The sequence below is a fragment of the Heptranchias perlo genome, unplaced genomic scaffold, assembly GCF_035084215.1.
Source record: "Heptranchias perlo isolate sHepPer1 unplaced genomic scaffold, sHepPer1.hap1 HAP1_SCAFFOLD_481, whole genome shotgun sequence".
Lineage (NCBI taxonomy): Eukaryota > Metazoa > Chordata > Chondrichthyes > Hexanchiformes > Hexanchidae > Heptranchias > Heptranchias perlo.
Window position 1 is genome coordinate 20,744 of NW_027139496.1, and position 15,270 is coordinate 36,013.

Below are 15,270 nucleotides of genomic sequence, written 5' to 3' on the forward strand. Positions count from 1 at the left end.
CAAATAGGACACCGAGGTTGCGAACGGTCTGATTCAGTCTGAGACAGTGGCCAGGGAGAGGGATGGAGCACCCGCCCCAGGTTGTGGACTTCCTATAAGTCGTTAGACGAGGGAGGATTTTTCCCTTCGAGCCTCTGCAGGGTGCCTGACAGGTGCCTTGTACCTGAGATGTTTGGTTTGTGTGTACAGTGAGGGGTGCTGACTGTTCCTGACCCCAGGGAGGAGGAGGAGGCGGGGGAGAGGAGGATCGGGGGAGGAGGGGAAGAGTTACCTCCAGCCAGAGGTTCCAACACTTGATCGCTGTCCACATGCCAGGATTGGAGAGGTCCCAGAGTGGGTGTGGTGCCAGAAGGAGTTATCCTCTTAAGGAGAAAACTAGGGAAAATCACCAGGCCATTCTGCTGGGGACTTGGTGAGCGCTGGGTGGTGATCTTTGTCCGCACCGGCAAACCTGTTGCATGGGGATCTTATGCTTTTAGCGAAGACGATAAACCTAGAGTCTAAGTGTGGCCTTGGGTCTGTTATCTGCAGGTTGCAGGGGACTCTTATGGGGCCGGTCTCATGCCCATCTCTGCTGGGTTGGACTCTCTGGGGCTGGTCGTCTCATGCCATCTCTGGGTTAGACTCCTGCAGTATAATGTAGGCTGGTTTGGACATTGACATCACCTCATCAATTGGAGCTGCAGCATTGATTGCACCATGCAGGCTGCTGCACAAAGCCAGCTCCATATCTCGGTCACCTAAGGCCCGAAAATCCTGGTTAGGGCAGTGTCTGTGGTTGGTGCTGTTAATCCTGCACCCCTGCTACTTCCAGTGAGGAGTCGTTTGGCTTGGTTAAGGGCCATTCACTGATCCACTCAGGTTACATCTTTGAAACAAGTGTCCATTGAAGGTACTTGCCTGGTTGTGACTGAGTAAAACCCACATTCCTTTGTCAGACGCTATTATTTGGTTATTGCATTTTAGCCGGTCTGTCCTGGCAGCTCAGCTTTTTCTTCTCCCATCAGGGCCTCTGTCTGTCTCCTAACACCCCGACCTCACCACTGTCCAATGGTGTGTGGAGGATGCCTAGAGACACCTTGTAGGGTCATCTTCATTCATCAACTGAAGTCGCTAAAAGTAGTGGCACAGGTTAATAAGGCCGTAAAAAAAGGCAAACCAAGCACTGGGGTTCATTTCTAGAGGGATAGAATTGAAAAGCAGAGAAGTAATGTTAAACTTGTATAGAACCTTAGTTAGACTGCACTTGCACTGTGAACAGTCCTGGTTTCCATAATTATGGAAAGGACATAGAGGCACTGGAGAAGGTGAAAAAAAGATTCACAAGGATAATACCAGAACTGTGAGGATATACTTTTTAGGAAAGGCTGGGGCTCTTTTCTTTAGAAAAGAGAAGGCTGAAGGGTAACCTGATAGTGGTCTTTTAAGATTATAAAAGGGTTTGATAGGGTAGATGTAGAGAAAATGTTTCCACTTGTGGGGGGAGTCCAAAAGTAGAGGTCATCAATATCAAATAAATAATAAATCCAATAAAGAATTCAGGAGAAACTTCTTTATCCAGAGAGTGACTAGAATCTGGAACGTGCTACCACAAGGAATGGTTTAGGTGAATAGCGTCAATGCATTTAAGGGGACAGTAGATAAGCACATGAGGGAGAAAGGAATAGAAGGATATCCTGATAGGGTGAGATGAAGAGGGGTGGGAGGAGGCTCATGTGGAGCATAAACACTGACGTAGATCAGTTTGGCCAAATGGCCTGTTTGTGCTGTAGTTTTGATGTAACTCAATATAGGACTTCCTCCACACACTGCATTCCCACCTGTGCATCCGCTCGTACCCTTGAGGCTGAATATAAGGGACCCTTTTATGAAGTTTTGTAAGCTCCTGTCAGGGAGATGTCCATGTACAGGACTGGGTCTTCGTATCCAAGTCCTGAGGGAAAACTGGAGAAACTTGGGCTTTTAGCGTGGAAAGAAGGCATCTGAAAGGTGAGCTTATCGAGGGAGATAAGTGTATAGAAAAAGCTAACCTGGAATGTTACTTTAAATTAATCTGAAAGTCGGGCAAAAGGACACTGGTTTAAACTAGTAAAAGGCAATTTTAGGATTGATATTGGGAAATTCTTCACATGGAGAATGGAATAAACTTCCAGATAGAGTGGAGGCAAAACCCCTGGAATCATTTAAGAAACAGTTGGATGCTGTGATGGGGACTGTAGGATCTTTAGATGAATGGACCACGATAGGGCTTTAAACTAAAAAAAAAGGTGGGGTGGGTGAGGGGTCAGGTGAGGGGAAATTTATAAATCTAAAAAGTCAAGGCCATAGTGTAGTGATTCGGGTAAAGATGAGCAGAGTGTGACAGGAAGGGCAGAGAGTTTAACGGTAATAGTGCATCAGCGAATACGGTGAATTCAGGGAAAAATGGTAAAAAGTTAAAATTAAAGGCGCTTTAACTGAATGCATGGAACATTCGTAACAAGATAGACAAATTAATGGCACAAATAGATAAACGTGGGTTTGATCTAGTAGCCATCAGAGACGTGGTTGCAAGTTCGGAACTTTATATTCCAGGGTAGTTGACGTTCCAAAAAGGCAGGCAGAATGGGGGTGTAGCCCAGATAAAGGATGACATAAGGACAGTGGTGAGAGGGTCTTAGCTCAGAAGATCAGGAAGTAGAATCAGTCTGGGTGGGGATAAGAAATAACAAAGGGCAAGAAAAGACTGGTGGGAGTAGTCTATAGGCCCCCTGACAGTAGCTATACTGTTGGACAGAGTGTTAATCGAGAAATAATAGGAGTTTGTATTACAGATAATGCAATAATCGTGGGGGACTTTAAAATCTTTGTATAGACTAGACAAATTGGCAAAGTTTGGAGGATGAATTCATGGAATGCATTTGAGACAGTTTCCTAGAACAATACATCATGGAACCAACCAGGGAAAAGGCTAATTTAGATCTTGTCTTGTGTAATGAGGCAGGGTTAATATTAGTAATCTCATAGTAAGGGATCCTCTGGGGAACAGTGATCATATGATAGAATTTCACATTGAGTTCGAGTGTGACATACTTAGGTCGGAAACTAGTGTCCTAAACTTAAATAAAGCCAACTATATAGGTATGAGGGGTGCATTGGCTAAGGTAGATAGGAAATTAGATTAAAAGGTATGATAGTAGATAAGCAATGGCAAACATTTAAAGAAATATTTCTCAATGGAATGTATGTTTTCTTTGAGAATTGAGAAATAAAAACTCCAGGGGAAAAGTGATCCATTCGTGGCTAACTAAAGGAGTTAAGGATAGTATTAGATTAAAAGCCTGAGGATTGGGAGAGTTTTAGAAACCAGCAAAGGATGACCAAAAAACTGAGGGGGAGAAAATAGAATGAGAGTAAACTAGCAAATATAAAAAATGGATTGTAAGAGCTTCTACAAGTATGTTTTTAAAAAAGGAAGAGATTAGTGAAAGTAAATGTGAGTCCCTTAGAGACTGAGACAGGAGAAATTATAATGGGGAATAAGGAAATGGCAGAGATGTTAAACAAATATTTTGTATTAGTCTTCACAGTAGAAGATGCAAAAAGCATACCGGAAATAAGGGTCTAATGAGAGTGAGGCACTTAAAGTAATTAATTAGTAAAGAGAAAATACTGGAGAAATTAATGGGACTAAAAGCTGATAAGTCCCCTGGACCTGATGGCCTACATCTTAGGGTTTTAAAAGAGGTGGCTGCAGAGACAGTGGATGCATTGGTTTTGATCTTCCAGAATTCCCTAAATTCTAGAACGGTCCCAGCGGATTGGAAGGTAGCAAATGTAACACTTCTATTCAAGAAAGGAAGGAGAGAGAAACAGGGAACTACAGGCCAGTTAGCCTGACATCAGTCGTTGGGAAAATGCTGGAATCCATTATTAAGGAAGTGGTAACAGGGCACTTAGAAAATCATATGATTAGGTAGAGTCAACACGGTTTTATGAAAGGAAATCACATTTGACAAATTTATTAATTTTTTGAGGATAGATAAAGGGGAACTAGTGGATGTCATATATTTGGATTTTCAAAAGGCATTTGATAAGGTGCCACATGAAAGGTTGTTACACAAGATAAGGGCTCATGGAGTTGGGGTAATATATTAGCATGGATTGAGGATTGGTTAACGGACAGAAAACAAGGTAGGAATAAATGGGTCATTTTCAGGTTGTCACGCTGTAACTAGTGGGGTGCTGCAAGGATCAGTGCTTGGGCCTCAGCTATTTACAATCTATATTAATGATTTAGATGAAGGGACCGAGTGTAATGTATCCAAGTTTGCTGATGATACAAAAATAGGTGGGAAAGTAAGCTGAGAGGAGGATGCAAACAGTCTGCAAAGGGCTATCGATAGGTTAAGTGAGTGGGCAAGAAGGTGGTTGATGGAGTATAATGTGGGGAAATGTGAGGTTATTCACTTTGGTAAGAATAGAAAAACAGAATATTTTTTAAATGGTGAGAAACTGTTAAATGTTGGTCTTCAGAGGGATTTGGGTGTCCTTGTATATGAAACACAAAGTTAGCAAGCAATTAGAAAGGCAAGTGGTATGTTGGCCTTTGTTGCAAGGGGGTTGGAATATAAGAGTAAGGAAGTCTTGCTCCAATTGTACAGGGGTCTGGTGAGACCTCACCTGGAGTACTGTGCACAGTTTTGGTCTCCTTTTACCTAAGGAAGGATATACTTGCCTTGGAGGCGGTGCAACGAAGGTTCACTGGATTGATTCCTGAGATGAGAGGGTTGTCCTATGAGGAGAGATTGAGTAGAATGGGCCTTTACTCTCTGGAGTTTAGAAGATTGAGAGGTGATCTCATTGAAACATGTAAGATTCTGAGGGGGCTTGACAGGGTAGCTGCTGAGTGGCTGTTTCCCCTGGCTGGAGAGCCTAGAACCAGGGGGCATAATCGTAGGATATGGGGGGGGGTCAGCCATTTAAGACTGAGATGAGGAGGAATTTCTTCATACAGAGGGTTGTGACTCTTTGGAATTCTCTGCCCCAGAGGGCTGTGGATGCTGAGTCATTGAATATATTGAAGGCTGAGATTGATAGATTTTTGGACTCTGGGGGAATCAAGGGATATGGGGATCGGGCAGGAAAGTGGAGTTGAGGTCGAAGATCAGCCATGATCTGATTGAATGGTGGAGCAGGCTCGAGGGGCTGTGTGGCCTACTCCTGCTCCTATTTCTTATGTTCTTATGGGCTGATTAGCTTTTTAACGTAATTATCTTGTGCTCTTTGAACATAAGAACATTTTCCTGCACTATCTCCATATCCCTTGATGCCTTTAATATCTAGAAATCTATCGATCTCTGTTTTGAATGTACTCAATGACTGAGCCTCCACAGCCCTCTGGGGTAGAGAATGCCAAAATTTCGCCACCCTCTGAATGAAGAAATTTCTCCTCATCTCAGTCCTAAATGGCCTTCCCCTTATTCTGAGACTGTGACCCCGGTTCTAGACTCCCCAGCCAGGGGAAACATCCTCCCTGCATCTACCCTGTCGAGCCCTGTAAATGTTTTGTATGTTTCAATGAAATCACCTCTCATTCCTCTAAACTCGAGAGAATATAGACCTAGTCTACTCAATCTCTCCTCATACGACGATCCCGCCATCCCAGGAATCAGTCTGGTGAACCTTCGTTGCACTCCCTCTCTGGCAAGTATATCTTTTCTTAGATAAGGAGACCAAAATTGTACACAATACTCCAGGTGCGGTCTCACCAAAGCCATATATAATTGCAGTAAGACATCTTTACTCCTGTACTCAAATTCTCTTGTAATAAAGGCCAACATACCATTTGCCTTCCTAATTGCTTGCTGCACCTGCATGTTAGCTTTCAGTGACTCATGTACAAGGACACCCAGGTCCCTTTGCACATCAACATTTCCCAATCTCTCACCATTTAAATAATACTCTGCATTTCTGTTTTTCCTTCCAAAGTGAGTAACTTCACATTTTTTCACATTATATTCCATCTGCCATATTCTTGCCCACTCACTTAGCCTGTCTATATCCCCTTGAATCCTTTTTACATCCTCCTCACAACTCACATTCCCACCTAGTTTTGTCATCAGCAAACTTGGAAATATAACATTTGGTTCCCTCATCCAAATCATTGATACAGATTATGAATAGCTGGGGCCCAAGCACTGTTCCCTGTGGTACCCCACTAGTCACAGTCTGCCAACCTGAAAAAAACAGATTTATTCCTACACTCTGTTTCCTGTCTGTTAACCATTTCTCAATCCATGCCACTATATTACCCCCAATTCCATGTACTCTAACTTTGTTCACCAACCCTCTGTGTGGGACCTTATTGAAAGCCTTCTGAAAATCCAAATCCAAATAGTGGGGGATTTCAACTTCCCCAATATTAACTGGGATACTCAGAGTGTAAAAGGCTTAGAGGGTACAAAATTCTTAACGTGCATCCAGGAGAGCTTTTTGAGCCAGCATGTAGAAAGTCCTAAAAGAGAGGGGGTGGTACTGGACCTAATTCTAGGGAATGTGGCTGGCCAAGTGGAAGAAGTGCTAGTAGGTGAGCACTTTGGTGACAGTGACCATAATTCGGTGAGATTTAAGGTGGTCATGGAAAAGGACAGGGAGGGGCCGGAAATAAAGGTTCTAAATTGGGGGAAGGCCGATTTTAATAGGATAAGGCAGGATCTGGCCAAAATGGACTGGGATCAGCTGCTTGTAGGAAAATCCGCATCGGAGCAATGGGAGTCTTTCAGAAGGGAGATTGAGACCATACAATGGCAACATGTTCCCGTAAAGGTCAAGGGTGGTTCCAAGAACTCCAGGGAACCTTGGATGTCGGGATATACGAGAATGGATTAGGAAAAAAAGGAGGGCTTTTGGCAGATACAAAAGGCTAAAGACGGAGGAAGCCCTAGAGGAGTACAAAAAGTGCAGGGGGATACTTAAAAAAGAAATTAGGAGATCAAGGAGGGGCCATGAAATAACACTGGCGAGCAAAATAAAGGAAAATCCTAAGATGTTTTATAAGTATATTAAGGGTAAGAGGATGACTAGGGAAAAAATAGGGCCCATTAGGGACAAAAATGGCAATCTGTGTGTGGAGCCGGCAGATGTAGGAGGGGTTCTAAATGAATTTTTTGCATCTGTTTTCACTATGGAGAAGGACGATGTAGACATAGAAATACGGCAGGGGGACTGTGATATACTCGAACATATTAACATCGAGCGGGAGGAGGTATTGGCGGTTTTAGCAGGCCTAAAAATGGATAAATCCCCAGGCCTGGACGAAATGTATCCCAGGCTACTGTGTGAGGCAAAGGAGGAGATTGCGGGGGCTCTGACACATATATTCAGAACCTCTCTGGCCACAGGGGATGTGCCAGAGGACTGGAGAACCGCTAATGTAGTACCATTATTCAAGAAGGGGAGTAGGGAAAAACCGGGGAACTACAGGCCAGTGAGCCTAACATCAGTGGTAGGAAAATTATTGGAAAAAATTCTGAAGGACAAAATTAGTCTCCACTTGGAGAAGCAAGGATTAATCAGGGATAGTCAACATGGCTTTGTCAAGGGAAGATCATGTCTGACTAATTTGATTGAATTTTTTGAGGGGGTGACTAGGCGTGTGGATGAGGGTAACGCAGTGGATGTGGTATACATGGATTTCAGTAAGGCCTTCGATAAAGTCCCCCACAGGAGATTGGTCAAGAAGGTACGAGCCCATGGAATCCAGGGTGCCTTGGCACTTTGGATACAAAATTGGCTTAGTGGCAGAAGGCAGAGGGTGATGGTCGAAGGTTGTTTTTGTGACTGGAAGCCTGTGGCCAGTGGGGTACCACAGGGATCGGTGCTGGGTCCCTTGCTGTTTGTGGTCTACATTAATGACTTGGATATGAATGTAAAAGGTATGATCAGTAAGTTCGCTGATGATACAAAAATTGGTAGGGTGGTAAATAGCGAGGAGGATAGCCTCAGTCTGCAGGACGATATAGATGGGTTGGTCAGATGGGCGGAACAGTGGCAAATGGAATTTAACCCGGAAAAGTGCGAGGTGATGCACTTTGGAGGGACTAACAAGGCAAGGGAATACACAATGAATGGGAGGACCCTAGGCAAGACAGAGGGTCAGAGGGATCTTGGTGTGCAAGTTCACAGATCCCTGAAGGCGGCGGAACAGGTAGATAAGGTGGTAAAGAAGGCATATGGGATACTTGCCTTTATTAGCCGAGGCATAGAATATAAGAGCAAGGAGGTTATGATGGAGCTGTATAAAACACTGGTTAGGCCACAGCTGGAGTACTGTGTGCAGTTCTGGTCGCCACACTACAGGAAGGATGTGATCGCTTTGGAGAGGGTGCAGAGGAGATTCACCAGGATGTTACCAGGGCTGGAGCGCTTCAGCTATGAAGAGAGACTGGGAAGATTGGGTTTGTTTTCCTTGGAGCAGAGGAGGCTGAGGGGGGACATGATTGAGGTGTACAAAATTATGAGGGGCACAGATAGGATGGATACTAAGGAGCTTTTTCCCTTCGTTGAGGGTACTATAACAAGGGGACATAGATTCAAGGTAAAAGGCGGGAGGTTTAGAGGGGATTTGAGAAAGAACTTTTTCACCCAGAGGGTGGTTGGAGTCTGGAACTCACTGCCTGAAAGGGTTGTGGAGGCAGGAACCCTCACAACATTCAAGAAGCATTTGGATGAGCACTTGAAATGCCATAGCATACAAGGCTACGGACCAAATGCTGGAATATGGGATTAGAGTAGACAGGGCTTGATGGCCGGCGCGGACACGATGGGCCGAAGGGCCTCTATCCGTGCTGTATGACTCTATGACATCACATCCACTGGTTCCCCCTTATCCTATTCTACTAGTTACATCCTCAAAGCACTCCAATAGGTTTGTCAAACATGATTTCCCTTTCATAAATCCATGTTGATTCTGCCAAATCCTATTATTATTTTCTAAGTGTCCTGTTATCACATCCTTTATAATAGACTCCAGCATTTTCCCTACAACTGATGTCAGGCTAACTGGTCTGTAGTTCCCTGTTTTTTCTCTCTCCCTCCTTTCTTAAATAGTGGGGTTACATTTGCCACTCTCCAATCTGCAGGAACTGTTCCAGAATCCTATAGAATTTTGGAAGATGACAACCAATACATCCACTATCTCTATAGCCACCTCTTTCAAAACCCCGGGATGTAGATCATCAGATCCTGGGGATTTATCGACTTTCCGTCCCACTAATTTCTCCAGTACTATTTTTTTACGAATACTAATTTCTCTCTGTTCCTCATTCTCGCCAGACCCTTGGTTCTCTATTATTTCTGGGAGGTTTTTTGTGTCGTCTTCCATGAAGACAGATGCAAAGCATTTGTTTAATTTCTCTGCCAGTTCCTTATTGCCCATTATAAATTCTCCTGTCTCTGTCTGTAAGGGACCCACATTTGCCTTCGAGTCTTTTCCTTTTTACATACCTATAGAAGCTTTTACAGTCCGTTTTTATGTTTCTCGCTAGTTTGCTCTCGTTCTATTTTCCCTCTTTATCAATTTCTTGGTCCTTAAAATGTTCCCAATCCTCAGGCTTACTGCTTTTTCTGGCAACTTTATTTGCCTCTTCCTTTGATTTAATACTATCTTTAATTTCTCTTGTTGGCCATGGTTGGATCACTTTTCCTGTTGGTTTTTTGTGCCTTAAAGGAATATATATTTGTTGCAAATTATATATTATTTCTTTGAATGCTAGCCATTGCCTGTCTACCGTCACACCTTTTTAATGTAGTTCCCCAATCAGCCACAGCTTACTTGCGCCTCATACCTTCGTAGTTTCCTTTGTTTAGATTTAAGACCCTAGTTTCGCCTCAAAGGTAGTAATCTCAGGATTGCTACCAGTGCCACGGGCTAGTCAGAGTAGGAATGACAGGATAGCTAAGATGAATACGTGGCTTGAGAGATGGTGCAAGAGGGAGGGATTCAAATTCCTGGGCCATTGGAACCGGTTCTGGGGGAGGTGGGACCAGTACAAATTGGACGGTCTGCATCTGGGCAGGACTGGAACCAATGTCCTAGGGGGAGTGTTTGCTAGTGCTGTTGGGGAGGGTTTAAACTAATGTGGCAGGGGGATGGGAACCGATGCAGGAAGTCAGTGGGAAATAAAGTGGTGACAGAAACAAAAGGCAGTAAGGGAGAGTGTACAGAACATGACCGGACAGATGGTCTGAGAAAGCAGGGCAAAGACCAAGGGAAGTCTAGATTAAACTGCATTTATTTCAATGCAAGAAGTCTGATGGGCAAGGCAGATGAACTCAGGGCATGGATGGGTACATGGGACTGGGATGTTATAGCTATTACTGAAACATGGCTAAGGGAGGGGCAGGACTGGCAGCTCAATGTTCCAGGGTACAGATGCTATAGGAAAGATAGAGCAGGAGGTAAGAGAGGAGGGGGAGTTGCGTTCTTGATTAGGGAGAACATCACGGCAGTAGTGAGAGGGGATATATCCGAGGGTTCGCCCACTGAGTCCATATGGGTAGAACTGAAAAATAAGAAGGGAGAGATCACTTTGATAGGATTGTACTACAGACCCCCAAATAGTCAACGGGAAATTGAGGAGCAAATATGTAAGGAGATTACAGACAGCTGCAAGAAAAATAGGGTGGTAATAGTAGGGGACTTTAACTTTCCCAACATTGACTGGGACAGCCATAGCATTAGGGGCTTGGATGGAGAGAAATTTGTTGAGTGTATTCAGGAGGAATTTCTCATTCAGTATGTGGATGGCCCGACTAGAGAGGGGGCAAAACTTGACCTCCTCTTGGGAAATAAGGAAGGGCAGGTGACAGAAGTGTTAGTGAGGGATCACTTTGGGACCAGTGATCATAATTCCATTAGTTTTAAGATAGCTATGGAGAAGGATAGGTCTGGCCCAAAAGTTAAAATTCTAAATTGGGGAAAGGCCAATTTTGATGGTATTAGACAGGAACTTTCAGAAGTTGATTGGGAGAGTCTGTTGGCAGGCAAAGGGACGTCTGGTAAGTGGGAGGCTTTCAAAAGTGTGTTAACCAGGGTTCAGTGTAAGCACATTCCTTATAAAGTGAAGGGCAAGGCTGGTAGAAGTAGGGAACCTTGGATGACTCGGGAGATTGAGGCACTAGTCAAAAAGAAGAAGGAGGCATATGACATGCATAGGCAGCTGGGATCAAGTGGATCCCTTGAAGAGTATAGAGATTGCCGGAGTAGAGTTAAGAGAGAAATCAGGAGGGCAAAAAGGGGATATGAGATTGCTTTGGCAGATCAGGCAAAGGTGAATCCAAAGAGCTTCTACAAATACATAAAGGGCAAAAGGGTAACTAGGGAGAGAGTAGGGCCTCTTAAGGATCAACAAGGTCATCTATGTGCGGAACCACAAGAGATGGGTGAGATCCTGAATGAATATTTCACATCGGTATTTACGGTTGAGAAAGGCATGGATGTTAGGGAACTTGGGGAAATAAATAGTGATGTCTTGAGGAGTGTACATATTACAGAGAGGGAGGTGCTGGAAGTCTTAACGCGCATCAAGGTAGATAAATCTCCGGGACCTGATGAAATGTATCCCAGGACGTTATGGGAGGTTAGGGAGGAAATTGCGGGTCCCCTAGCAGAGATATTTGAATCATCCACCGCTACAGGTGAGGTGCCTGAAGATTGGAGGGTAGCAAATGTTGTGCCTTTGTTTAAGAAGGGCGGCAGGGAAAAGCCTGGGAACTACAGACCAGTGAGCCTGACATCTGTAGTGGGTAAGTTGTTAGAGGGTATTCTGAGGGACAGAATCTACAGGCATTTGGAGAGGCAGGGACTAATTAGGAACAGTCAGCATGGTTTTGTGAGAGGAAAATCATGTCTCACGAATTTGATTGAGTTTTTTGAAGGGGTAACCAAGAAGATAGATGAGGGCTGTGCAGTAGACGTGGTCTACATGGACTTCAGCAAAGCATTTGACAAGGTACCGCATGGTAGGTTGTTACATAAGGTTAAATCTCATGGGATCCAAGGTGAGGTAGCCAATTGGATACAAAATTGGCTTGACGACAGAAGACAGAGGGTGGTTGTCGAGGGTTGTTTTTCAAACTGGAGGCCTGTGACCAGCGGTGTGCCTCAGGGATCGGTGCTGGGTCCGCTGTTATTTGTTATTTATATTAATGATTTGGATGAGAATTTAGGAGGCATGGTTAGTAAGTTTGCAGATGACACCAAGATTGGTGGCATTGTGGACAGTGAAGAAGGTTATCTAGGATTGCAACGGGATCTTGATAAATTGGGCCAGTGGGCCGATGAATGGCAGATGGAGTTTAATTTAGATAAATGTGAGGTGATGCATTTTGGTAGATCGAATCGGGCCAGGACCTACTCCGTTAATGGTAGGGCGTTGGGGAGAGTTATAGAACAAAGAGATCTAGGAGTACAGATTCATAGCTCCTTGAAAGTGGAGTCACAGGTGGATAGGGTGGTGAAGAAGGCATTCAGCATGCTTGGTTTCATTGGTCAGAACATTGAATGCAGGAGTTGGGATGTCTTGTTGAAGTTGTACAGGGCATTGGTGAGGCCACACTTGGAGTACTGTGTACAGTTCTGGTCACCCTATTATAGAAAGGATATTATTAAACTAGAAAGAGTGCAGAAAAGATTTACTAGGATGCTACCGGGACTTGATGGTTTGACTTACAGGGAGAGGTTAGACAGACTGGGACTTTATTCCCTGGAGAGTAGGAGGTTAAGGGGTGATCTTATAGAAGTCTATAAAATAATGAGGGGCATAGATAAGGTCGATAGTCAAAATCTTTTCCCAAAGGTAGGGGAGTCTATAACGAGGGGGCACAGATTTAAGGTGAGAGGGGAGAGATACAAAAGGATCCAGAGGGGCAATTTTTTCACTCAAAGGGTGGTGAGTGTCTGGAACGAGCTGCCAGAGGCAGTAGTAGAGGCGGGTACAATTTTGTCTTTTAAAAAGCATTTGGACAGTTACATGGGTAAGATGGGTATAGAGGGATATGGGCCAAGTGCAGGCAATTGGGACTAGCTTAGTGGTATAAACTGGGCGACATGGACATGTTGGGCCGAAGGGCCTGTTTCCATGTTGTAACTTCTATGATTCTATGATTCTATGAACTATGTCACTTTCAAACTTAATGAATTCTATCATATGAGTCACTCTTCCCTAAGGGCGCCTTTACAACAAGGTTATTAACCCTGTCTCATTGCACCATACTAGATCTAAAATAGCCTGTTCCCTAGTTGGTTCCTCAACATATTGATCTAGAAAACCATCTCGTATACATTCCAGGAATTCGTCCTCTACAGTATTAGTACGGTAATTTTCTGCTGCTTCCTGTTCTCATTTCCTCTTTGCTTTTTCTCCCTCCTACAGATCCCGGTATTGGAAATTCAAGTTAAAATTGTGCCGGCTCTCTTTGTGGTAGCGGGCGCCATCTTCTCCTGCACCAACTACTTCACCGTCATCTTTACCGGCGGTGTTGGCAAAAATGGCTCCACCATAGCAGTAAGTGAGCATCTGCGCTCGGGCTAGGTCTGTAGTGGGCCGGGCATGAGGCTATGTTTGAGCTGCAGGTTCAACTGTTTGATAAACCCCTAGATTTAAGCTCACTCCTCCTACATTACTCCGTTGTCCAGTGGTTTGTCCAAACCATAGGGAGATGAAGCAGTTTGGACGGCCTGTGTGAATTAAGATTGTGTGTGGTAAGGAGTCTGTTATTATGGGGAGATGATGACAAGATCAGAGAAGTATGAGAGAAAGAGATTGACCGAGACATCAAGTCAGAGGGAGAGACTGGAGAGAGATCGGGAAAAGGGGAACCAGAGAAATTAATCAGAAGGATCAGATATACCTGCATGCTGATTCTGATGTATAATATTCCCAGCAGGGAGGGAACAGATGGGTTGGTTTGTGTACATACTTCTAGTATTAGCTACAAGGCTGAAAAGTTGTGGATCCCTGTTTCAGGTCCTGGAGGGGTGGGGGGAGGGAAAGAGAGTGCTGAATCTCAACACTGTCATCTGTCCCTGGCCAAGTTGAAGAAACATAAAGGATAGAAAATCAGAAGTAAACAAACGAAGGAGGAGGGAGAGAGAAAGGGGGGTGCCGGTGTGAAGGAGGAAATTCAAGGATTGCAGGAAACGCAAGGTTAATGGGGATTTGGAAGTGATTTAATGTCGATTCTCCCCGGCTCCAACTCTATTTATTGGGCCACGGCCCACTCACCAGTGGTGGGCTGCCCCCGGGGTCTTGGAGTGTCTGGATATGCTGAGTGGAGCCCCTGACTGAAGCAGATCCTGTGGCCTCAGCTCTCTGTGCGGGTGATTGTATTATGGATGTACAGTGACCGCCACTGCGTTTATCAGCTTGTGTATCATTGTATTTTACAGGGCACAAGTGTGCTGTCACCATTCCTGCACATAGGGGCAGTTATAACACTGGCATTGATGATCTACAAGAAATCCACCAGCCGGCTCTTTGAGAATAATCCCTGCCTCTACATTCTCGCTTTTGGCTTCGTCTCCGCAAAAATAACCAATAAATTAGTGGTACGTACCCCGTACTGTGGGAAGTTGCCAAGCTCCACCCACACCACCCCCAGCTCCTCAGTCCTGGCAGCAGGACCACACCTTGCCTCACCAAACACCCTGACCTTCAGTGAGTGCCATCCCAAATAAACACTGAAAAGCCTCCTGACAGAGAGCCTCTGATAAGGTACTACATGAGAGGCTTATGGCAGGGGGTATCCTCGACTCTGCAATCTCAAATCTCTTTAAAAATACTGATCTCATTAATAGGTCGTGGGTGGTAGTTTAGCCTTGTGATTATTTGATGAGCAATCTTATGATGCAAACTGTATTTGAGCCTGATTTGCCTCGTGTATTGAACATGTCAGCTGTGGCTCAGTTGGTAGTTCTCTCACCTCTGAGTCAGAAGGTCGTGGGCTCAAGTCCCACTCCAGAGACTTGAGTCCATAATCCAGGCTGACGCTCCAGTGCAGCACTGAGGGAGAGCTGCAATATTGGAGGTGCTGTCTTTCGATTGAGACATTGAACTGAGGCCCCATCTGCCCCCTCAGGTGAATGTATAAGATCCCATGGCACTATTTGATGAAGAGCAGGGGAGTTCTCCTGGTGTCGTGGCCAATATTTATCACTCATCCAACATCACTAAAACAGATCGTCTGGTCATTATCTTATTGCTGTTGGTGGGATCTTGCAGTTTACAA

The 15,270-nt window shown here is 44.6% G+C and overlaps 1 protein-coding gene across 1 annotated transcript in view; it reads left to right on the top strand.

Annotated features, from left to right (window-relative positions):
* The window catches only part of LOC137313776 (choline/ethanolaminephosphotransferase 1-like), a 41,720-nt gene that overhangs the window by 14,733 nt on the left and 11,717 nt on the right, over positions 1-15,270 (top strand). The window contains exons 3-4 of the mRNA XM_067979568.1: positions 13,416-13,547; positions 14,432-14,590. Of these exons, the coding sequence (XP_067835669.1) occupies positions 13,416-13,547; positions 14,432-14,590 (291 nt within the window). The remainder of the gene's footprint in view (positions 1-13,415; positions 13,548-14,431; positions 14,591-15,270) is intronic.